General features: G+C 46.1%; 1 protein-coding gene across 3 annotated transcripts in view; it reads left to right on the forward strand.

Annotated features, from left to right (window-relative positions):
* The window catches only part of LOC134958186 (inter-alpha-trypsin inhibitor heavy chain H3-like), a 449,083-nt gene that overhangs the window by 308,230 nt on the left and 114,040 nt on the right, over positions 1 to 26,813 (forward strand). For all 3 annotated transcript variants that reach the window (XM_063940615.1, XM_063940617.1, XM_063940616.1), the window contains exons 12-13: positions 10,066 to 10,251; positions 23,317 to 23,456. In XM_063940615.1, coding sequence (XP_063796685.1) covers positions 10,066 to 10,251; positions 23,317 to 23,456 — 326 coding nt within the window. The remainder of the gene's footprint in view (positions 1 to 10,065; positions 10,252 to 23,316; positions 23,457 to 26,813) is intronic.

Genomic DNA, 26,813 nt, shown 5'->3' on the forward strand with positions numbered 1-26,813 from the left:
CAATAAAAGGGAACAGGGAATCGACAACTGCTTTTGATCTTGTGATTTTTCAATGCTCAGGTGCCGCCTCAGTCCTCCTGGAACAGACACTCCAGTGATACAACTTCCTCTACCGTCTGTTCCTTATCACGGGACCTCTCTGGATCAGCAACCTTCTTACAGTGGGACGAATGAACCCAAGTCTCTCTCTCGGCAACCTTCAATGCTGTAGTGCTAGTCAATAAGACTTGGTATGGTCCTTCCCATCTGTCAATAAGGCAACCTGAGCGTAGAAAATTCCGTATCATTACATAATCCCCAGGTTCAATGTCATGACAATTACTATCTGGTAAATCAGGAATCACCAACTTCAAATTATCATTTTGATTCCTTAGCTGTTTACTCATGTTAACCAAGTATTTTACAGTCACTTCATTGGTACACTTCAAATCATCCTGAGGGTTAATCATAACATGCGGTTGTCGACCAAACAAGATTTCAAAGGGAGACAGATTAAGAGGGGACCTGGGAGTGGTTCTGATGCTGTACAGTACAATGGGTAAAGCTTCTGGCCATGTCAATCCTGTCTCTGCCATAACTTTGCTCAGTTTATTTTTAATAGTGCTGTTCACTCTTTCCACCTTCGCACTCGCCTGTGGACGGTATGGAGTGTGCAGCTTGCTATCAATTCCCATCAACTTACACATTCCTTGAAAGACATCACCTGTAAAATGGGTGCCCCTATCACTTTCGATAATTCTAGGGATACCATATCTACATACAAATTCCTGCACAATTTTCTTAGCAGTAAACATAGCGGTATTTGTGGCCGCAGGAAATGCTTCGACCCAATTTGAAAAAACATCTATACAAACAAGTACATATTTCAAATTTCGACAAGGGGGTAATTGAATGAAGTCAATCTGTATTACCTGAAAAGGGCCGCCTGCAGGTGGGATATGAGATGGTTCTGTTGGTATTGCCTTTCCGATGTTCTTTCTCAAACAGGTAAGGCATGACATTGCTCTCTTACCTGCATGAGATGAAAATCCTGGGGCGCACCAATATGCTCTTACCAACTTGCACATTCCTTCCTTGCCCAGATGAGTCAGCCCGTGAGCTGCCTCAGCTAAACATGGAAGATATGCTCTGGGGGCCACCGGTTTACCATGTCCATCCGTCCAGAGTCCTGAGGACTCCTGGCCATATCCCTTTGCCTTCCAGACTGCCCTTTCCTGTGTGGAACACAAATTTTGCATTTCACACAACTTCTGTGTGTTGATGGTATTAAATACCATCAGTTGTGTGGTGTCTGTCTGTCTGGGGGTACCGGCTGCTAACTTAGCAGCTTCGTCTGCTCGGCTGTTACCAAGTGATACTGGATCTTGACTATATGTGTGTGCTTTACACTTGATAACAGCCACTCTGTCGGGTTCCTGTATCGCTGTTAGAAGCCTTTTAATGTGAGCTGCATGCGCTACCGGTGTACCAGCTGCCGTCATGAAATTTCTGAGGCGCCATAGGGCTCCGAAATCATGGACTACCCCGAATGCGTATCTAGAGTCGGTGTAGATATTGGCTGATTTGCCCTTAGCCAATTCACATGCTCTGGTTCGGGCGACCAGTTCAGCAACCTGGTCTGAGTGAGGTGGGCCTAGCGGTTCTGCTTCTATGGTGCCTTGGTCATCTACGACTGCGTATCCAGTACACAAGTCTCCCGAGTCTGACTGTCTGTGACAACTACCGTCCGTGTAGAAAGTTAGATCTACATCTTCCAGTGGGTTGTCACTGATGTCAGGCCTTGCGGTAAAATTTTGGGTCAAATATTCCATACAATCATGTGTGTCCTCCTTTGTATTAAATTCTCCTTCCCCACCACTCCCATCCTCCACCCTTTGTGCCTGTCCAGGCACACCTGGGAGATATGTTGCAGGATTTAATGCACTGCATCTCCTTATGGTGATGTTTACGGGGGCCATTAGTGCCAATTCCCATCTTGTAAACCGCGCTGATGAGACGTGCCTGGTTTGGGCAGAATTTAGCAAGGCTGACACTGCATGTGGTGTATGAATTGTGAGGTTGTGACCTAGCACTACATCTTCGCTTTTCGTTACTAGCAATGCTATCGCAGCAACGCTTCGCAAGCATGTGGGGAGGGATCGCGCTACCGTATCTAGCTGAGCGCTGTAGTATGCTACCGGCCTGCTGGCATCACCGTGCTTTTGGGTTAGGACGCCTGCCGCGCAACCAGCACTTTCTGTTCCGTACAGCTCAAAGGGTTTCCCATAGTCTGGCATACCTAATGCTGGTGCCTGCGTTAGGCACTGTTTAAGTCTCTCAAATGCCATCTTGGACTCGTCTGTATGCGAAATCCGATCAGGTTTGTTTGAGGAGACCATCTCCTGCAAAGGTAACGCTAGAATGGAAAATCCTGGGATCCAGTTACGGCAATACCCACACATTCCTAAAAATGTTCTGATCTGTTGCTGGGTTTGTGGCAGAGTCATGTCTCTAATTGCTTGAATTCTATCAGCGGTCAGGTGTCTCAGTCCTTGTGTTAGACAGTGTCCCAAATATTTTACTTTAGTTTGGCATAATTGCAACTTGTCTTTGGAAACCTTGTGTCCTGTGTCTGAAAGATGAAACAGGAGCTGTTTCGTATCCTTCAGGGATGCTTCCAATGAATCAGAACACAGTAGTAGATCATCCACGTACTGTATTAATACTGATCCACTCTCTGGTTGGAAAGACTGTAAACAATCATGCAAAGCCTGGGAAAATATACTTGGACTGTCTATGAAACCTTGTGGTAATCGAGTCCATGTATATTGGACTCCTCTGTATGTGAATGCAAACAAGTATTGGCTGTCAGGGTGCAGAGGTACCGAAAAGAAAGCGGAGCAGAGGTCAATAACAGTGAAAAATTTCGCAGTGGGAGGGATTTGCATAAGGATGACAGCTGGATTTGGCACTACGGGGAACTGACTCTCAACTATTTTGTTAATCCCCCTTAGATCCTGCACTAGCCGGTAACCCCTCCCCCCACTCTTTTTAACAGGGAAGATGGGACTATTGGCAGTGCTGGACGTTCTTACCAGAATGCCCTGTTGTAGCAAGCGCTCTATTACGGGATACACTCCTAACTCCACCTCTGGCTTCAGAGGGTACTGTGGGATTTTTGGAGCTATCCTACCATCTTTTACTTGTACAACTACTGGAGCTACGTTTGCCATTAATCCAGTGTCCTGTCCATCTTTTGTCCAAAGTGACTCTGGTATCTGGGATGTCATTTCTTCTACTTGGGATGGAGTCCTATTTGTCATAATGGTATGTGACATTAATTTTGATGGGGAGTCTAACATGTCTCGCACTTCCTGAGCGTGATTCTCAGGTATGTCCAAGAATACACCTTCAGGAGTACAATAAATGATGCACCCCATTTTACACAATAAGTCTCTTCCCAGGAGATTAGTCGGTGCCGATGCAGCCAGCAAAAAGGAATGCTTGGTATGTAAAGGCCCTATTGTAATCTCGGCTGGTTTGCTAACAGGGTAGTGCTGGACTACTCCCGTTACTCCTATGGCTGGAATTGTCTTACCAGTGGTTCTCATGCCCACTGTCGAATTTATCACTGATTTGGCCGCCCCCGTATCTACAAGAAAGTTTAATGTTTTACCAGCTACATCTATTGCAATCTCGGGTTCACTTCCAAGATTTGTAATCAATTTTACTGGCTGGAGATTACAGGTATGGCCACACCCCTATTGGGTATGGTGACCTCCCTGAATCCCGCTGGCAGCAACTACTTGTGAGGGAGTTAGCTGGGAACTACCAGAGGCGTGCCAGTCTCTGTTCGGGGGGTATCTTTTTGTTTCCCCTGTATGTGGCTCATAACTCCGTCTCTGCGGACCTTGCTCCCAATGTCGTGTGTTGTGTCGTTGTCTAGGGGGTTGGTATGATCTTTGCGAATTTTTCGCTCTACAATCTCGTGCTATGTGTCCCTGTTTATGACAAAAATAACATGTTACCACATTTGACTTACCCACAGGGTTTGGTGATATAAACACAGGCTGTTTTGTGGTCAGGGCCTGTATACTTACTGACATTAACTTATCACCTTGTGACTCCCTGTGTCTGGTGATATTCCGGTCGTGATCAATAGCAGCCTCTCTCAAAGTAGCCACTGACAGACCTCGCCAACATGGTTGTGTGGTCTGTACCCTGGTTTTTAATGCCTCTTTTAAACCATCCATTAGCACAGATACTGCTACTTCTTGATGGTTTGCATTGGTCCTAATGTCCTCTATGCCAGTGTACTTTGCCATTTCTAATAATGCCCGGTGAAAATAATCAGCAGCTGTTTCTGTCTCTTTTTGTTTAATGGAAAAAATTCTATTCCATTTGGCCACAGCTGGAAAATACTCTTTTAACTGTAAACTTATTCTTTTTACATTGTCTTTGTTGTACACATCTGTAAGAGGTACATCCTGATCCAGTCCACAGTCAGCTAAAAATTGAGCTGCGTCGACATTGGAGGGTAAACAAGCCCTCAGCAATATCTGCCAATCTTTGTTATTGGGCTCTAAAGTGTTTCCTAGGTCTCTGATGTATTTTTGGCTAGCAACTAAGTCTTTTCTAGGATCAGGGAATTCAGACACTATGGTTCTTAATTCCATTCGGGAAAACGGGCTGTACATGGCAATGTTCCTGATAGGAGTGACTCCAGAAGTGTCCGTTTTCCCATTTGGCACTACTATTACCTTAACAGGATTAATTCTAACAACATCATTCTGTGTAGATTCTACAGTCTGTGGTGAAATGGTTTCAGCATAGTGTATGGTGCCGTACTTACCCGTTGATACGACCTCACCTGTCCCTCCGCTAGGGGGCTTTGTTACTAATCTTATGGGTTGGGCCGTGCCTACTGTCGTTTCTGATATAGTGGCTGCTAGAGAGAGCGCCGATATTGTTGCCGATTCGTCCTCTTGATCACACTCCTGGGGAAAGTTCAAAACAGGGTACAACTTGCACGGGTTAATACTTGCATGGGTTAACTTATTAACATTATCCTAAACATTTATACAGTTGCTAAGTGCCTGTTTGTTACCCCCTGATGCGTCATTCTCCGCAACCAATTTCTCTCCTGATATGTATGGTGGCGGTGGGGCCGTGGCTATCAGTTTCCTGATAGGGCCAGATCCCGCCGCCTGAGCCAATCCTCTCTGTATTTCACCCTCCTGTTGCCATAACTGCAAATAATCATAATGTTTGATTCGTCTCTTTGCTGATTTAATGAGACATATCCTTCTCCTTAAATTTTGCAACACTTCTGGGCTGAAGCTGCCTACTCTTGGGAATTTCTCCTCGTCATGTACAGTCATTTTCTCCCATTCATCACATAAAATTTCTGTGTGTCTTCCGTATTTTTCACACATTACATACCTTGCCGACCCGACTGGTCGGTTTACAGAATCAACCCGAACCGAGGTTGATCGCCCCCTTCCTGAACAACTGGCCCCCATAATTTGCAGGTGTTGCTTGCTCTACCTCTGACCTCTATATCAGGGTGTTCAGCGAACCCTTACAAAAAACCAAAATATTCAAAGATAGGTTGACGGTGAAGTTTACCGAGCACCTCACTCACTCACCCACGCCGACCAATATGCCCACACACTGATATAGTGCTGGCGTACTCGACCCAGGGCCCCTATTAACCTTAGTTTACTGGAACATGTAGGTATGATCCGAAGAGCATTAACCCTTTCCAGTAAAGGTGGGGTTGTCGGATAATTCCTGAGTGACCAGCGAACTTCCCTTTTTGAAAAAATAAAAAATTACACAAATCACGTTAGAATGTACAAATAGCGTTTATGACTGGGTTTGTACACAAATGGTACTGGTCAGGTTACTAACTAATGCACACAATTACGTGCGGTACAATCGTTCAGTACATAAGCAACTAATCTTATGTACGGAGCGACCAGTGGAATCGACATTCGGCAGCTGCGAATTCCTTCAGCCTGAGCTTTATTGGCCTATATGGGTGTTGCACCAACCCTTCTTGGTGTTGTGCCTTGTCTCTATAGCGGACTTCTTTGTACCTAGACCTCCTGGTCTGTTATACGACCTCCTGGTCTGACCTCCTGGTCTGCTATACCTCCTGGTCCGCTACACTCTAATGCTCAAATTTTATGTTTAACCAGAGATGCCTCCCTAGCCACCACGTGTGTCACTTACACGTATGTACCTTCACGAGAACTCGATGATTTCTGTGGTTCAATCCCCAAAATTGTAAAAACAAACACTCACTCACCACATATACACTTTTGTTTCTATTTCTATTTCTGCGCAGAAATTTTCTTTAGACCAGATGTGTTGTAAATTTGGAGAAGGATCTGTTAATTTAAATTTCGAATACTAAAATAAACTTGCGCTATTTATCGCCTGTTGCGCTACTTATCGCCTGTTGCGCTATTTATCGCCTGTTGCGCTATTTATCGCCTTGCCACCTTTTCGCTTGTTAAAAATCAACACTATCGTGTGACTTGAGTTACGTGGGCGTACCCAGACGCTCCGTTGCGTAATTTACGCTGCGTGCGTCGGCCTTTGCGTACGCGAGTCTCAGCCCTTTGTTAGAGACACGTGTACACAAAACCAATGTCCACCGTAACACAATGTACACGTTTATCAATGTAGATGATCCTCGATCCTCTACTGAACCCCACACCAATCTCTCCTTGTACCTTTAGGTAGAGCTGCGTGTGTGCTTTACACTTTATCCCTTAATATATTACTTTTACACTTACTATGAAATAGCGACAAATCTCTCTTAGCACGTTTTATCAATTATAAAATGGCAAACAGGAGAGTGATATATGAAAATACACGAAAAAGAAATGCAGATATGCGTGTGTGCGTACGCAAGATAGAAAAAAAACAGTTTTAAAAGACACTAGCGTGTTGTTCTTACCTCCGGTTCCGGATTCCCTCAGCACCCTTTACTAAGCGAAGCAGACGCTTATCCCGTCAGCACTGCGAAGAATATGATCTCCCGCCCTTTGCTGATGGATAATGTCTGCTGAAATTACCTAGCAGAGATATGTGAAGGACAGGACGAGCCGCCAATTGATAAAGCTAAATATTTATCTTATATAAAACCCTTTATGAGGTCTAAGAACACTGTACGCTATTTACGTATGGAGTACCGTAAGGGTACGCACGTTGCGTAACAATCGCTTAGCCGTGGTCGAGACGCTCAAGCGTCACGTTCGCTCACGGCCAAGAGATCACAGGCAGGCACACTATTGGCTGCGACTAACGTAATGATTCGGTATAGCGTAGCGGACGCTCGGGACCACGAGGAGATCACCAGCGGCGCTGACGCTCACAATGTTAAACCTTTATATCTAAACCATAAACAATGTAATATGCAGTAAAACCTTAGTGTAGAGATAGAGTGTAGATGCAACCTTGTGTAGCCTGATTATCTTAAAAGCTATTCGAGCGTCACCGACGCTCTGAAAATACTTAACACTATGAGAAATACACAGATACCTGGGCATAGGGTCCAACGCCTTATATATATATTATGAATGTTATACTTGCAAAAGAATTAATACAATACAAGTCATACACTACAATATAACATAGACTAACTAACCAGATAACTACACAGGAAATACAATATAATACAATTACGTTTGCAGGAAAATTAAGAGAGAAAGGGGAGAAGAGAGAGAGAGAGAAATGGCCCACAATAACAAGAAATACAATATGATTGCGGAGAAAAACTTACGCACAAAGGGGAACGATCGCATGCGCCTCTGGACATCCAGCTCCCGATTATCAGCAATGAGAACCGTTGAAGAGTGAGAGCTGGATGTGGTCGGCTTGTCTATTTATGCCCCACACACAATACAATTCAATGGTCCCTACAATCTCATAGTTCATTGGACACAGGAATTCCTCCTCGCACTATAACAAAAGGTCATAGGTTGATTCATACAGGTGGGCTGTGACAATTTCCAACTGCTCAGGTGGGTGGGAAACTAGGTTTCCCGCCGCATGGATAAGTAAGTGCAAATAATAGTAAATGGACATAAACTTCTTATGTCCATAACTATTCGCACGAGCGATTAATTTGCTTCAAACCAACACCGGAATATTGATAATTAAATACTCTTCCGATGGATACTAAACACCACTGTATTACTCCTGTCTGACCCTTCGTATCAAACAAAGAGGGATTTCTCTGTCCATGAACATTCTACATTAACCAAACTTTCAGATTCTATCAAAGGGACCATAATCTACAAAATACATTATATGGTGAAAATATGTAACGAAAGAGTCGCCGGCTAGACGCATACAATCTCTACCGTAAATGCGCATACCGTGCGCCTGCGGGTGCCCGCAACAGCGAGTATGCGCACGCACGGGAGAGCGCACGCATGCGCAGCAGGGACACATATGAGGTGCAAATATGGCAGTGTGCATAGTGATATTTTTCTGACTTTGACAGTTTCTACTGTACAACAGGAGAGAAAGAGTACTGCACACAAATTGCAGGGGTATTTTACTAGTTTTGAATAAGTTATTGGATGTCCATGAAAAAAAAAATATTTATTTCATGTATTTATTAGTAGGAGAGCTATTTACTATAAATTCTGTTATAACCGCCAAAATGAACATTCCTTATTACTGCATATCAAAGCGATTTAGGATGTTAGTAAGGGCCTATTCCAGCGATGAATCAACTGTAAAGCCATAGCTTTCACCGATAATGTTATCCTTGTTTACAGCAGCGCCACTTACCATGGTGACACGGTACTAACATGTAACTTTTCTGTAAATGTATCAATACGGATGCTATTCAGTATGTATTCCCGCACCTATAGAGAGACACTTTTGTATCCACATGAATGCTAGCAATTAATCCCATTTGGCATATAATCATGATACATTATATCAACATGCAGCCAGCTGTGCAAATCCATAGTGGGGGACATCAATCTGTGCCCGCTGGAGGCTATTGTCAGCGTTAAAAAATACATACACTGAAGTGGGAGCTGGCTGTGCTGTACACAAAGTGTGTATCCCTAGTATTGTTAGTATTTACCCATAGCCGTCAAGACATCAAGCAGGCCCAAGTATTGGTGAAATGTCATGCCTGGATAGTTCGTGGCTATGCCCCATTGTAGTAAATATTCTCATGGTGCCCACCAGGGGGCATGGCTGCCGCATCAGTAGGGGCATAGCTATGACTCCCCCACACTCCTGGAATTGGCGAATTAGTATCTGCCCCCCCCCCCCACCCCCACCCAAAATGCCTTTGCATATACCTAGAAATGCATTTCTTCAAAGTGCAATATAGAGGTGGAAATTGTGTCCCATTAAAAAGTATAGGCTGAGGCTCACATACTGCCTTTCTGTACACAGCAAGGAACAACCCCAACAGTGTACACTCTTCACCCTTTCATTTTCTTTTGGTAATCTCACATTGGAGAAGACACTGTTATTTGCTTTTCACTTTGCTCTTTACAAAAAGAGGTGCACTGATGTGCCTACTCTGTACTTTGTTAGCATTGGCTTCACACCACCGTCTGTCTGTGCATATGTCTGGTCCTCTGCAAATGCTAATGCCCATATGCGGTAGCATTTGTGTTATACACTTTTACAAATTGAGACATGTAGCAGGTACAAGAAGAAAGGAAAGAAAATCCAATACTGATATGTAAAATGTGAACCGCTGCTGTCAATGAGGTAATTGCGGAATCTCGAATACATAGCTTATATAGAAACTGGAAAATAAAATGAAAGGGGAGGGGGGGGGGATTGTCAACAGCACTGTCTCCCCCTTTTATCCCCCATTTTCTGCATGGTACAGTAGGTGCAAAGCTGATTATACGGTATGCAGTGTTTTTTATTTTTTCCTCTTCCTATAGGATCTACAGTATCTTAGGAGTTTGTCCAGTGTTCACAGATTTGTTAGGTGAAGGACTGAGTATAAATAATTGTACTTAATGTATTATACAGGTGCCATCAAACAACCAAAATAAATATATATATTTTTTGTTTTAACCTTAGGGGTTTTATAGGGAAATTGCAAACCCAACATTGGTGGACGTTGAAATGCAATATCCTGACAATTCCGTAGCTGACCTCACTCAGAACAACTTCAAACATTACTTTGAGGGTGATGAAATTGTGGTTGCCGGACGCTTAACCAACAATGACTTGAACTCATTTATTGTAGATGTACAGGCAGAAGGGGTAAGTGCATATTATATGATGTACTGTATTTGGTAGAACATGTTTTCCTGTCTTTATGTAACCAGATACACAACAAAGCAATATAATTACAATTATTAATGTATTCCCTTGTTTATTTTAATAATATATACCCATAGTTCACAACCTCATCCCACATTTTCCCAACAGGTCATGTTTTGAGAAGTTCTGTGGAACCACGTGGAGTAATTACTGACCCAGCAAAATAGCCTACCTGATTAAAAAATCCAGAAAACATGACCTTTTTGGTACTTATACTATACAGAAATACCAAAAAAACGCAAACTAAATTCAAAATTACTTGAGCACAAAACAGACTGGATTCTCTGTTGGACTGTGTATACTGAAACCACAGTTCTGTTAGCTAAGTGTACAATATAGAAGCTGTCCTGGTGGCTTGTCTCCAATACAGAACACAGTCCTATTTTCTAGTGGATAATAGACCAGACTCTGCTGTCCATTTGGCCAGGATACATTACAAACCACAGTGTACGTCGGCCAGGGTTTAGTACATCTGCCCTTCCATGTAGTTACTGTATGAAACTGACTCAAATTATGGTAGCTACTACAATTCAGTCTGCCTTCCGTGACGTTAGTATGTAATGTTGGTCCGCTTCCTGGTGGAGACCAAATTGGTCCTGGAGTATTATTAAATATTCCAACTGGCAGGACAGTTCACTTTTGTAGGTGCCATACAGTATTTATCACATCCACATTTTTTAATATGGATGTGATAAAAAAAACTTTTACATAAATTTGTCAAGTGAAAATGAATATTTTTGAAGTGAATTTACCATTGTCCTCTTTCCAGGAGATGGAGTCCAATAAGAGCCAGTCCTTTCAAACAGTTGGAAGCAGTGTGATAATATAACGTTATCACACTGCTTCCTGGTTAGGGTCACCGGCGCATGTGCGACCAGGGCCACCATAAAGGGGACTTCCGGGACTGGAGTCCCAGGCCTGGTCACGGGGGGTGGAGGTGGCTTATTTCTGGCTCCTACAGAGCTGCCAGTTAGTGGCCTATGAGTGGTGCCTACAACTCTTCACCAACTCAGGCTGGGCTCTTCCCTGGTGACCTCATAGCTGCTGAGTGTCTGTTGCATGATGAGTACGGAGTACAGCGGGTCAACTGAGTTACCGGGCATCCTGCAAATTCCATACATGGCTGGCATAGCATTGCAGATTACCGGGCACTGCTCTGAGCCACCACAATTTCCTTTGTCTGCTCTTCTCAGTCACATTTTTATCTTTTACTTGCGGAGGGTTGGGGGACAAGATAAGAATATTCTAAATCCTATTTCTAAATTTCCACTTACTGCTTGTATTTGGGGACTTGGTGATTTGGCTACTTTTTCCTCCAAAGTACCCTGGGATAAAAGTTCACCGTTACTCCTCTAGGTATTCACATGATCAGTGTAGAATGTGCTGGAACTAGCCAGTATAATTATTAATATCCTTTGCTGCAGAAGGGGGCGGGGAGACTTCCAGCAGAACCCCAGCAAGCATGCTGCCATTATTCAGGGGAGGCTAAATTTCTATGGTCCTGTTCCGCTGTGTTTAAAGTTTTATAACTTTTACCCTTGTTGAGAGTTGTCCAAGCACGTATGGGGGTCATTCCGACCCAATCGCTCGCTGCAGTTTCTCGCAGCACAGCGATCGGGTCGGGACTGCGTTAAAGCTGCACTGGTCGGGGGCTACTCTTGAAGTGCAAAGGCATCGCCGCTGTGCGATGCCTTTGCACTTCTGCGGGGGATGGGGGGGTGGCACTGACATGCGGGGTGGACTAGCCCTGTGCTGGATGTCCCCCCACATAAATTTAGCACAGCAATGATCAACTCGCAATGACCCCCTATATCTGCTCAGGTCTCAAAGTGGATTGCCATGGTCTTGGTCTAAATACTGTACCCAAGGGCATCCCCAGGAATGCATACTGTAAGTATCATTGCTGACCCACTACTTACACCTATGCACTAAAAATGGTACCTTGCTTATCGGAGTAAGCTTTTGTTGTATACTTTAAGTACTTAATAGGAAATGTTTTACCTGAGTGTATAGCTTTCCCTGGGAATCCCTGTGTTGTCATTTTTATTGATTTTTCATGCTCTGGTCAATCTACACCAGCCAGCACAGTTAATGTACAACTATAAAATGTTTTAGGTTGCCGACTGCTTCCAGTCCTACCACTGATACCTCGAGAGCTACAACCAGCCTGTGCAACAGGGGCTGATGCATAGGGAGGACGTCTTAAAAACAAACTTTCCCTGCACATCAGCCCTCTGTGAATCATTCCTGGAGGTTTGCTGTGTTCCCCCTATATGTGACATCACGATGTGTAACGGCACATACGAGTGGAGCACTGATGCGTGGCGGAATACCACGCCCTAGAGCTGCAAGTGAACAAAGATTGCATTGCAGAGGAGAAGACAGAAAGACAAGCCAAAGCACATGTCTTTCTAGCACATGTCTTTCTAGCACATCAAAATAGGCAGTCTGTGACAAAGTAGGCAGCCCCCCCCCCCCCCATTTACCAGTAACAGTTTTGTCAGTCTTGAGCCCCAGAATTTCTTAGGGTAACCCTGTGTGCGGCCATCTGTTGGCAGAGTGTATTGGAATTGCCTGGTGCAGTGACGTCAGTCCACACACTTAATGACTTAAACAGTAAGCAGGTTTATTCAGTGAACACAGGTGACTCAGATGTAATACTGATATAGGCAATTAGGGACCCTTATATCATACAAGGTAACTGCAGTGGTAGCTGTACTTATCAGGACCTGTCTCCGTTGCTGAGGGACGGAGAACTGCACAGCTGTGCAGTCTGACTCCCGCTGTAGAGAAGATGCAGCGCCCGACTCAGCATCAGCTCCGGAGCCACGATACATGCAATGGAACGCTGTGAGTCTCTATAGCTGAGATCCATTCCCAGGCTCAGCTCACACCAGGACTTGGTCTCTCTCTCACTCACTCACTCACTCACTCACTCTAAGATGGAGGAGCAGGGATTATATTACATAGCTCCGTCTCAGAGTGACTTTTGGCACTAGGGGAAGCGCCCATAGACCGCTGTGTAGAAGGAGACAGGCACAGAGCGCACCATATCTTCTTAACACTCCCCCTCGCTTAAGACAGTCACAAATTTAAAGAACATGACATTTTATAAAAAAAAATCAATAAAGTCATTCCTGTAACCGAAAACATAATGTGAAGCCAAACAGTAAGAATAAATCAACATTAACCATACTCTAGTCCACATTCCATCAGGAATGCATGTAACAAGTGTGATGACAGTCCTTTTGTCAACATGTTAACAAAATTTTCTTTACTTGCAACATATTCCACATTGACGGACTTGTTTTCCAGCAACTCATGGATGAAGTGATGTCTTATAGCAATGTGCTTAGACCATCCATGATGCTTTGTGCTACAAGAAAGATCAATTGCTCCTTTGCTATTACACTTTCTGTTGATGAGCTCACTGTGGTAAAGAAGACCTAGTTCACATAAAGTCTTTCTTATCCAAAGCGCTTCTTTTGAAGGGATCAGTACGTAATCCCGCTGGACGGGATCCCGGCGGTCGAAATACCGACGCCGGAATCCCGACCACACAATCCCGACAGGGGTGGCGAGCGGAACGCAACCCCTTGTGGGCACACTATTATATTCTCCCTCTATGGGTGTCGTGGACACCCACGGAGGGAGAATATGTCGGGATTGTGGAGGTCGGGATTGTGGCGGTCGGGATTCCGGCGTCGGTATTTCGACCGCCGGGATCCCGTCCAGCGGGATGTTGACCGCATCCCCTTTTGATGTTTCTGTGAGTGCCATGTACAGTACTCTGCCTCTTTTGTAGAAAGGGCAACTGTGGGTTGTTTCCTACTTGCCCAGCTTACGACTGCACCTGCCAGTGCAAACAGGTATCCAGTATAAGAACGTCTATCATCCTCATCTGATCCCCTGTCGGCGTCACAGAATACTTTTAAGCTGGTATCTGATGATCTTGTAAATTTCAGCTTTAGTGAACTTGTACCTTTGAGGTACCTTAGTATTCTCTTTACTGCAATCCAGTGTTGTCTCCCAGGATTATTTGCGAACTGGCTTGCCCGAATCACTGCATGTGTGATGTCAGGTCGTGTCCCAATACTTGTATACAACAAACTACCAATAGCATTTTGATAAGGGATTTCTTGCATTTCCTCTATCTCCTCCTTGCTACTTGGTGACATGGCCTTGACCATCTTTGTACTTTTATCAATGGGAGTACTTACTGGTTTTGCATCTGTCATTCCATATTTGGAAACTCAATGTATGTTTGTTGGTCAATTGTGACAGTTCCCTCTTGCAGGTTTTATACAATTTTCATACCTAATAGATGATTTGCATTGCCTAGATCTTTCAACTTGAATGTTTGTTTAAGCTGGTGCTTGACGTCAGTGATGTGATCTTCTTGACCTGCCAAAAGTAAATCATCCACATAGACAGCTATTATGAACAACTTTTCTTTGATAGTTTTGTGGTATAGGCAGTGAACAGTCTCTGACCTGACCAAGTTAATTTCTAGTAAAGCTGCATCCAACTTTACATACCAGCAACAACCACTTTGCTTGAGGCTGTATAGTGACTTCTTCAAGAGACAAACTTTCCCATTTTGGAATATGTCCATATCATAGTGTTCAGGTGGTTCTATGTAAATTTCCTCAACTAACTCTCCATTCAGGAATTCAGAATCAAAGTGTAGCTGATATAACGGGTGGTCTTCACTTCGCCGGTGGTCAGGCTCCCGGGGACCAGCATACCGGTGCCGTAATCCCGACCGCCGGCATACCGACACTTCTTCTCCCTCTTGGGGGTCCACGACCTCCCTGGAGGGAGAATAGACAGCGTGGCGCGTGTAGCACACCACCGTGCCCAAAGCGTGGCGAGCGCAACAAGCCCGCAAGGGGCTTATTTGCGCTCGCCCAGTTGTCGGTATGCCAGCGGTCAGGATTCCGGCACCGGTATGCTGGTTGCCGGGAGCCTGACCGCCGGCATACCATACTACACCCGATATAACAGTAGATCATGTAGTGTAGCAATAGCAATCACTAACCTAAAGGTGCTATACCTTGCGACTTGTGAGTAGATCTCTCCGTAAACGATTCCATACTTCTGGGTATATCCCTTAGCAACAAGGTGAGCTTTGTAACGAGCTATCGGTCCGTCTGCATTCAACTTCTTGCAGAAAACCCACTTGTTCTTAATCGTTTTACGGTCACTTGGTCTATCAACCATAGTCCATGTAATGTTATCATTTAGTGCTGACAGTTCTGTATCAATTGCTGACTTCCACTCTGTCCAATCACTGCTTGACTTTGCTTCCTGTATGTTTTGAGGCTCACAGTAAGCTATGTTTGCATACTCCTCACTGTATTTCTGGGCTTGAACACCTTTGTTGCTCCTCATGGAACTTCTGTTCCCTGACTTGTTGTTCGCTTTACCACTCAGATTCAGACATGCTTTCTGCTGCCTGTACATCCAAGGATACATTTTCTTGTTGCTCCACTGCTCCAGTGGTGCTGTCTCGTAGAATACCACATCTCTGCATTTAAGAAAACGTTTACTTGTAACATCCCAAAGTCTGTATCCTTTGCTTTCTTCGCAGTATCCGAGCAGTATCCATTCAATGGATTTTGGATCTAGCTTTCTCCTTTGGTGTATGTGCAAAAGCTTTGCTCCCGAAGACACGAAGATGACTGACACTTGGCCTTTTCTTGGACCACGCCTCCAGTGGCGTTTTACCTTTGACCACTGTAGGTGCACGATTCTTTAGTTATACTGTAGTAGATACTGCTTCTGTCCAAAACCTCTTTTGCAGGCCAGCATCATTTAGAATAGTCTGTGCTCTTTCAAGAATTGTGCGGTTTGGTCACTCACGCCATTCTGTTCCGGTGTGTAAGCAATTGTTAGCTGATGCTTTTTGCCATATTTCCTAAGGAATGCGGCTAAGAATTTGTTATCATACTGTACTCTCCACCGTTGTCTGATCTCAGGACCTTTAGTTTCAGACTGTCTGATTCTCCACCAGGTTTTTGTATTCCACAACTTTGTTGACCACTTCACTCTTTTCTTTAAGGAAGTACATGTGTGTCATTCTTGTGGCGTCATCAATGAAAGTCATGAAATACCTGTAGCCACTGATTGATTCTTCCTCTTTTGGACCACACACGTCTGTGTGCACTAGAGCTAACGGTGTCTCTGCTCTACTAACTGACTTTGGAAATGGGTTGCGAGTTTGCTTGCCTCTTATGCAACTCTCACACATGGGTCTTTAAGCGTTGCTCACGGTGATCCCTGTTACCATTCCATCTAGCAGTTTCTGGACGTTGTCATATCCCAGATGACCCAAGCGTTTGTCCTACAGCTCCATTGACTGTTTTTCATCAGTAGCCATCATTGCAGTACACTCCTCAGTGTCCAGGACATATAGGGACTAATTCAGACCTGATCGTTAGGCTGCGTTTGCATACAGCCTGCGATCAGCATGCACTGCAATGCACAGGCACGTCGGTCCGCAGCGACGGGGAGTGCCGGTCAGCGATGGGATGCTGCGAGCAAAGCGATCGCACGGGTGATTGCAAGGTAACTGACAGGAAGAGGCCGTTTGTGAGTGGCAACTGACTATTTTCAGGGAGTGTCTGGAAAAATGCAGGAGGGACCAGGCGTTTGAAGGGAGGGTTTCTGGCATGAGCTCCGGCCCTGATCATCGCACTGGAAGAGTAAGTCCTGGGCTGGGCTGAGACTGCACAAACTTCTGTTTGTGCAGCTCTCCTGCACATGTGATCACACCTCTGCACAGTGAATTCCCCCTTCTCCTGTAGGCGGCGACTACCTGATCGCAGGGATGCAAAAAACACATCATGGCGATCAGGTCTGAATTAGGCCCACAGGTGGTTGCACCGGGTTGCTGAAGCAATAACAGTCCCTCTTTTATTCTGCACCATACACTTGCCCTTCTGAAATTGGACTCTGTAGCCTTTTTTCTCTTGGACACTGCTAGCAATGAGATTACTTCCTAAATCAGGCACGTACAACACATCTTGGGTATCTGTAACAACTGTTTCTCCTCCAATTCTTAAACGTACTGTGATTGTCCCAGCTTGTATTGCAGTAAGGACCTTATTTCCAATCCCTAAAACTGTAGTGGGAACACACTGTGTTAAAGACTGGAGTTAGTGGGTGGTGAACCTATGGGGGAATCAGTAGCGGATCTTGCCACGGGCAAGCAGGACTTTTGCCCGGGGCGCCGCCTTCCGGAGGGCGCCCACCATGGCAAGATCCGCTGCTGCTGTTGTGCCCCCCGCTGCCACGGCCCGCTGCCCCGCTGTCCGTTGTGAAGGGAAACTAGACGCTACGCGTCTAGTTTCCCTTCGTGGGCTGCCCGCTGTGAAGGGAAACTAGATGCTACGCATCTAATTTCCCTTCCTGGAGAGGACCTTCACTGTAATGATGTGCGGTGCGCGTTGACGTCATCACGCACCGCACAGCAAAGGTCCTCTCCACGAAGGGAACTAGATGCTTAGCGTCTAGTTTACCTTCGTGGAGAGGACCTTTGCTGTGCGGTGCGCGATGACGTCATCGCGCACCGCACATCCTACAACAGTACAGGGGGCGTAACTATCTACGCCCCCTGTATGAAGCCACGCCCCCCTAACGCCGCCCGGGCCGCCAGAAGCCCCGGAACCGGCCCTGGGGGGAATACCCGGTCAAGTAGGTTCACCACCCGCTAACTCCAGTCTAACATTGACAGCAGATTCACCTTTATTTATACACCTTTTCCCTTACCCTTCCTTTATTGCCACCCTTCTACACCAGCCACCCTTTCATTAGTCATTCAGGTGTTTTTATCAGCAACTTGCTATTATCATATGTGAGATTTACTGACTTATAATAGGGTCTACTTATCCTCCAGGAGGTGCTGAGGTCAGTCCAATAAAAGGACTTTTAATAGAAATAAACACTGCCCTGCCCATTGTCTTTGTGATTTTATTATTTTCCATGTGTGTTTGTTTGGAGATTGTATTTTAATATAAAGTAATAAGTGATTTTTTAATACTTTAGACAATTTACAGAATATTACTTTTCGTTTCTTATTGAATCCTTAAGAGTGCGCCAAAAAAGAAGTCGTCTTTTTTTCTTTGGCCCTTATATCATACAAGGTCCCTGGGTAGCGGTACTTATCAGGAGTTGTCTCCAGTGGTGAGGGACGGAGGACTGCGCAGCCGTGCAGTCTGACTCCCGCTGTAGAGAAGATGCGGCGCCCGGCTCAGCGTCAGCTCCGGGTCCGGGATACATGCAATGGAATGCTGTGAGTCTCTGTAGCTGAGATCCATTCCCGGTCTCAGCTCTGCACGCTTGCACACACCAGGACTCAGTCTCTCTCACTCACTCTAAGATGGGGGAGCAGGGATTACAATACATATCTCTGCCTCCGAGTGACTCTTGGCACTAGGGGATTAACACTAGGGGATGCGCCCATAGACTGTTGTGTAGAAGGAGACAGGCACAGAGCGCACCATATTCTAACACCATCAACCTGTGCATACTGCAGCTCCCTCTGTACACATTCGTAAATTAGAAGCCCATAGTCTAATAACACAGTCTGGAGATGGTGTTATCCGAACAGGGCCAAGCTCCAGAATGTTTTGCATTTCATAGCTTGGCAAATCAGACAGCTGACAGATTTCTATGGAGGTTGCGGCTGCTGTCAGAAGTGGAGAGACTCCAGCAGACATCAGAGATATCTGCTATGGTTCCTCCATGGTACATACTTTAGATTTGCCCGCAAACATTATTTTAAAAATAGGTCCCTAAGGGGCATATTTATTAACATTATTTTTACTAAAACAAAAAGTAAAAAAAAACCCCAAAACATACTTACCAGTGCCAGGAGCCGGTGATCACTGCTCCGATGCGGACTGCCGGTCATTGGGGCTCCTGTGCGCTGCTGTGGCACCCTGGTGCAGTAAAGTGATTCTGCAAAATGGCAGCTCACTTTACAGGACCGGTGGTCACAGCAGTGCTCAGGATCCGATGCCGGCAGCCCTGCAGGAGTAGCGATCACTGGCTCCTGGGACTGGTAAGTATATTTACTGGTGCTGGGGGGGAGTGGTGCTGGGGCGCTTCCTGGCGGCGGCGCGTGCGTAGCTGGACATCGGGGTATTTTTTATAAAAAATACCCTGATAATGCTTCGGAGGACATTCGCAGGGACGGAGCTTTCTCTCAAGCTCTGTCCAATGCGATAATTGATACATCCATGTAATTATTGCATTGCAAGTTTGGCCGATATTATCACAGTCAAATGATAAATTGGCCCCTAGTCTCTTATCTAGTAGGTACTGTGTATCCTATTTGGTATGTATATCTCCCTCATAGCAAATTCTAAGTTTCACAGCCCCCAACCTAATAATAGGGTAGTATTAAATAGCACCAACCTTTTGGGTTAACCATCCGGCACTACTGTGGAAATTTTGACTACATATAAAAACCATGGCCCTCATTCCGAGTTGATCGGTCGCAAGGCGAATTTAGCAGAGTTACACACGCTAAGCCGCCGCCTACTGGGAGTGAATCTTAGCTTCTTAAAATTGCGACCGATGTATTCGCAATATTGCGATTACTAACTACTTAGCAGTTTCAGAGTAGCTCCAGACTTACTCTGCCTGTGCGATCAGTTCAGTGCTTGTCGTTCCTGGTTGACGTCACAAACACACCCAGCGTTCGCCCAGGCACTCCCACCGTTTCTCCGGCCACTCCTGCGTTTTTTCCGGAAACGGTAGCGTTTTCAGCCACACGCCCCTGAAACGCCGTGTTTCCGCCCAGTAACACCCATTTCCTGTCAATCACATTACGATCGCCGGAGCGAAGAAAAAGCCGTGAGTAAAAATACTTTCTTCATAGTAAAGTTACTTGGCGCAGTCGCAGTGCGAACTTTGCGCATGCGTACTAAGCGGATTTTCACTGCGATGCGATGAAAAAGAACGAGCGAACAACTCGGAATGAGGGCCCATGTTCTGCAATGTTTTGTACTAACCCTAAGTCTTTTGCAGTTTTTATTTTTTGTTTTGTTTGTACTGGTTCTGTTCAGGGACGGATCTAGACATTTCTTTTAGGGGGGGTGGTTTAAGAATCAATGCGGACTCCTCCCCTCTCTACTCATTACTCCTCCCACTTCTAGTCCAGCCCCTCCCAAACGCAAATGATTAAACTTTCAAAGCAAAGGGGAATTTAGCTGCTTTCGTGTGTGAGATAAGAGTAGTATATTATTTTTTATTAAATTGCATTGTGATGCTAACTAATAAATGAGCAGCAGTGGGGGTCTGGGTGACAGTCTGTGGCTGCACCTAAGAAAGGTGTACAGCACTGCCCGTAGTCTGTCTGTGAGGAGACATGTCTCATGTTACAAGCAGTCTGCACAGACCTCTCTCTTCACCCAATGCTGCTGCTATCACACAGAATGCATGTCTCCCTTCACTGAGTGCTGAAGTCTGACCTGTAAGCAGACATCAGCTAAGTTGCCCAGTGCGCACATACGGGACACTGACCTCCGTTACAAGCTGCAGACAAGGAGCTTTTAATTTCTGAGGGGAGAAGGAAGGTGAGGAGGGGGCTCCTCTTGCTGCTCAGTCAGGAGACATGATGCAGGGCAGACACTGGTGAGGCAAGAGACTCACAATCCCAGTAATACTTTGCAACAGGCTGACCAGGCTCACACACAGGGAGACCAGGAGAGAGGAGGAGCAGGGGAGGAAGGTCAGCTCTGATTGGCTGGGCTCGGGAGAGCTCTCTCCTCCCTTGCACAAGTGCTCAGCTCAATCCCGTCTATCAGTCTCACCCAGCAGTGACTTACTCTGCTGTGGGAGGGACTAATGCAGATCTCCGGCACACTGTGTGCACAGCAGCACATGGAAGGGAGCTGTATGTTAGGGGGGGCGGTCGCCCCGTTCGCCCCCCCTAAATCCGGCCCTGGTTCTGTTGTACTTTATAATGCGCTGTGAAAACCTTGTGGCGCTTTATAAATAAAGGAAAATACTACTGAGACTGTCAGATTGTTATGTGTGCATCTAGTGATACATTCAACTCATCATAAACTCATAAAACCATGTTGTTTCATCTTTTTCTTAATGCGCTTCAGTTATAAATACATGCAACTCTAAAGGGGAGTATGTATCTCTCTCTCTCTCTCTCTCTCTCTATCTCTCTCTCTCTCTCTCTCTCTCTCTCATCAGAGAGAGATAAAGTGGACGGAAATAAAGTACCAGCCACTCAGATCCAAACTATCATTTTTTCCAAACACAGCCTGTGACATGGCAGTAAGGTGCTGGTGGCTGGTACTTTATCTCCGTCCACTTTATCTCTCTCCAAGGCTTAGTACATCTCCCACTTTTAAATGAGGCCCTTTGATCATACGAGACAATGCCAGTAGATTGCAGATGTGTAAAATGTAACATACAGGGATATGACACTTTCCTGAGCCATGTCCATACTGGTAATTATACTTTCATACTAAAATGACTGTGATTTAATGAGGAGGGTAATCAGTGGATCCTCAGAAGGGAGGAGTATCACGTGTTCCATGCATAGTTAGGAACACAGTGTGACCGGGATGATCTGTAAACACTGAGTCTACTTGCAGAGTCACAGGTGCAATAATATGGAAATGTTATTTTCATCCTGCCCCTTGTACACTAGCATTCGCCTCAATGTGCAAACTCTGAGACGCCCACATTCTGTGCACCTGCACGTAGTAGCAGGTTCTAAATCAGGGGTGGGGAACCTTCGGCCCGCGGGCCGTATAAGGCCCGCAAAGCCGTTTGCTCCGGCCCATCCGCTTCTCTGTGAGACACGCCGCCGCTCAGTCCGGCGGCAGCGTGTCTCAGCTGTCAGGACAGGGACTCAGGAGGAGAGCGCGGCTATTGTCGGATGGCGGCGGCGGCGTGTAGGACTAGAAACCAGCCGCCGGTTCGTGAGCCAATCAGAGCTCGCGGACCGGCAGCCAATCAGGAGCCGCGGCTGCCGGTCCGCGAGCTCTGATTGGCTCGCGAACCGGCGGCTGGTGTCAAGTCCTACACGCCGCCGCCCAACATAGCCACGCTCTCCTCCGTGTCCCGCCGAAAGAAGCAGCGGTAAGCAGCACGGGGGGGTAGGGGGGGGGGGTCGGGGGGCATCTGTATACCTGGCACTGTGAGGGGCAATTGTATACCTGGCACTGTGGGGGGCATCTGTATACCTGGCACTGTGGGGGGCATCTGTATACCTGGCACTGTGGGGGGCATCTGTATACCTGGCACTGTGGGGGCATTTGTATACCTGGCACTGTGGGGGCATCGGTATACCTGGCACTGTGAGGGGCATTTGTATACCTGGCACTGTGAGGGGCATTTGTATACCTGGCACTGTGGGGGCAATTGTGGATCTGGCACTGCACTATTGGGGGCATATGTGTATCACGTCCCATTTTAACTGGCCACACCCATTTTTTGGCACGCGCGCGCCTCCGGCGCGCACACACAGTGCCTCTAAGGGGCAGACCTACTGGGGGGCAGGGTAATTTTTTAAGTTGAGAATTTTTGTATGGCCCCCGAAGGATTTTATAAATATCCAAATGGCCCTCGGTAGAAAAAAGGTTCCCCACCCCTGTTCTAGATAATGCACCATCAGCACGCCATCACATTCACCATCGACACTTGCAGCAGCCTATGGCTGTCTCCACTTGAATATGGCCTCTGAGGAATTGGCTGTGCGCCAGAGAATGCCGCCCGCTTGCCTTGTCATGCCTGCATCACTCCCATAACACACCCACAACACTGATTCTTTTTGTGTTCTTTTCCAGCCACCTCCCGTTCCCCACCTGAAACACCTATAGCTTTGACTTTCCACTTCTGTTCCCAGCTCTCCCATACACAAAATAGCGCATTTGGGCATTCACTCAGGGTAATGCATACACTGTAGGGGTTTCAAGATTAATTGTGCATGTGCAGTAGCAAATAATCTCACTAATTTTGTCATTTGAACAGGCCGACAAATCTCTAAAATATACAGAAAATGTTCAGCTGCAGGAACAGGATGAGGTGAGAAAGCAGCAGGAATACATCTTTGGTGACTTCACAGAGAGGCTCTGGGCTTACCTCACTATACAGCAGCTGCTGGAGAAACGGTATGTAAATAATATACATAGCATTGGGGCTGATTGGGTCTACATGCTCCCGTATTGTATAAATGGAAAGTTATGCATACTTTAAGCTTTATACAGAGTTGTAGGTATCTTACAGTGTGCCCACCCCCTGTATATATGCTTGGTCTGATACTAGTCCTCATCATGAATATACACTTGTACCAGTCATCTAAAGTACTAGCGGCGGTATCCTATTACCTGCAGTAAAACATTTGGTGTGAAAAAGTGATTTTTTTTTTTTGCTATTTCCCCCCCCGATGTTTCAATTATTTTACTTTTTTTACAGGCCGTCCTATTAGATCGCCCGAAAAAAATACCCTTTCTCACGAAAACACACAGGTTCAGTGAAGTCTGTGTGTTTTCATGAAAAACAGCTCAGTTTTCGCTTGAAAACGGGTCTGTTACCGGGGACTTGGTTTCGCCTGCCGTAGGCAGACGAAGCAAAATCCCTGATAAGCCGTGGATTGCGTCGACTTATCGGGGCTAATAGAATATCCCAGAGCGGGACCTTTATCCGCGGTAATTTACCGCGGCTAATAGGATACCACCCCTGTTGCAATATATATGCCAGTGTTAAAACCAAATTTTCTCTGACGTCCTAAGTGGATGCTGGGACTCCGTAAGGACCATGGGGAATAGCGGCTCCGCAGGAGACTGGGCACAACTATAAAGAAAGCTTTAGGTCTAACTGGTGTGCACTGGCTCCTCCCACTATGACCCTCCTCCAGACTTCAGTTAGAATCTTGTGCCCGGCTGAGCTGGATGCACACTAGGGGCTCTCCTGAGCTCCTAGAAAGAAAGTATATTTTAGGTTTTTTATTTTACAGTGAGAACTGCTGGCAACAGACTCACTGCAGCGAGGGACTAAGGGGAGAAGAAGCGAACCTACCTAATAGGTGGTAGTTTGGGCTTCTTAGGCTACTGGACACCATTAGCTCCAGAGGGATCGACCGCAGGACCCGACCTTGGTGTTCGTTCCCGGAGCTGCGCCGCCGTCCCCCTTACAGAGCCAGAAGCATGAAGAGGTCCGGAAAATCGGCGGCAGAAGACTTCGGTCTTCACCAAGGTAGCGCACAGCACTGCAGCTGTGCGCCATTGCTCCTCATGTACACCTCACACTCCGGTCACTGATGGGTGCAGGGCGCTGGGGGGGGGGCGCCCTGAGGGCAATATATGACACCTTGACTGGCAAATCTACATCATATATAGTCCTAGAGGCTATATAGATGTAAAAATACCCCTGCCAGTATTCCAGAAAAAAGCGGGAGAAGTCCGCCGGAAAGGGGGCGGGGCCATCTCCCTCAGCACACTGGCGCCATTTTTCCCTCACAGCTCCGCTGGAAGGAAGCTCCCTGGCTCTCCCCTGCAGTCTGAACACTACAGAAGGGTAAAAAAGAGAGGGGGGGGGCACTAAATTTAGGCGCAGGATATATATATATATATATATATATATATTAATATATAAAAAGCAGCTATAAGGGAAAACACTTATTTTTAGTGGGATCCCTGTGTTATATAGCGCTCTGGTGTGTGCTGGCATACTCTCTCTCTGTCTCCCCAAAGGGCTTTGTGGGGTCCTGTCCTCTGTCAGAGCATTCCCTGTGTGTTTGCGGTGTGTCGGTACGGCTGTGTCGACATGTTTGATGAGGAGGCTTATGTGGAGGCGGAGCAGATGCCTGTAAATGTGATGTCACCCCCTGCGGGGTCGACACCTGAGTGGATGGTGCTGTGGAAGGAATTACGCAACAGTGTCGACTCCTTGCATAAAAGGTTTGACGACATACCTAATGTGGGACAGCCGGCTTCTCAGCCTGTGCCTGCCCAGGCGTCTCAAAAGCCATCAGGGGCTCTAAAACGGCCGCTACCTCAGATGGCAGACACAGATGTCGACACGGATACTGACTCCAGTGTCGACGACGATGAGACTAATGTAACTTCCAGTAGGGCCACACGTTACATGATTGAGGCAATGAAAAATGTGTTGCACATTTCTGATGTTACCCCCGGTACCACAAAAAAGGGTATTATGTTTGGAGAGAAAAAACTACCAGTAGCTTTTCCTCCATCTGAGGAGTTAAATGAAGTGTGTGAAGAAGCGTGGGCTTCCCCTGATAAGAAGCTGGTAATTTCTAAGAGGTTACTAATGGCGTACCCTTTCCCGCCAGAGGATAGGTCACGTTGGGAAACATCCCCTAGGGTGGATAAAGCGCTCACACGCTTGTCAAAGAAGGTGGCACTACCGTCTCCGGATATGGCCGCCCTGAAGGAATCTGCTGATAGAAAGCAGGAGGCTATCCTGAAATGGGATCGGTATGATATCCCGCCAATCATAATACCGACGGACTATATACCGACACCCATTGACCGATGGTCGATATCCCGACAAGGTCTAAATACCGACACGGACTAAATACCGACATGTGAAATACCGACAAGGTCTAAATACCGACATGTAAAATGCCGACAGGTCGAAATACCGACACAAGTTTTTCATGATTTTTTTATGTTTTTTTGTGTGTATGTCGACATAAATCAACATGGACACCATATAAAGTGTACCGCGTCCCCTCGCATGGCTCGCTGCGCTCGCCATGCTTCGGGCACGGTGCCTCGCTGCGCTCGGCACACTATTATATTCCCCCTCCAGGTCCACTGGGACGGTAAAGTATGAACAAGTCTGTTTTAATGAAAAAAATCATGAAAAACTTGTGTCGGTATTTCGACCTGTCGGCATTTTACATGTCGGTATTTAGACCTTGTCGGTATTTCACATGTCGGTATTTAGTCCGTGTCGGTATTTAGACCTTGTCGGGATATCGACCATCGGTCAATGGGTGTCGGTATATAGTCCGTCGGTATTATGATTGGAGGTAAAGTGACTGCATCCCCCTGAAATCTATATATACACACACAGGTGTTATACTGAGACCAGCTATTGCTTCAGCCTGGATGTGCAGTGCTGCAGCTGCATGGTCAGATTCCCTGTCAGAAAATATAGATACCCTAGACAGGGACACTATATTGCTAACCGTAGAGCATATAAAAGACGCACTTTTATACATGAGGGATGCACAGAGGGATATTTGCCGGCTGGCATCCAAAATTAGTGCAATGTCCATTTCTGCCAGGAGAGGGTTATGGACTCGGCAGTGGACAGGAGATGCAGATTCCAAAAGACACATGGAAGTTCTGCCTTATAAGGGTGAGGAGTTGTTCGGGGATGGTCTCTCAGACCTCGTTTCCACAGCAACGGCTGGGAAGTCTACATTTTTACCCCATGTTCCCTCACAGCCAAAGAAAGCACCGTATTATCAGGTACAGTCCTTTCGGCCCAATAGG

The sequence above is a fragment of the Pseudophryne corroboree genome, chromosome 9, assembly GCF_028390025.1.
Source record: "Pseudophryne corroboree isolate aPseCor3 chromosome 9, aPseCor3.hap2, whole genome shotgun sequence".
NCBI lineage: Eukaryota > Metazoa > Chordata > Amphibia > Anura > Myobatrachidae > Pseudophryne > Pseudophryne corroboree.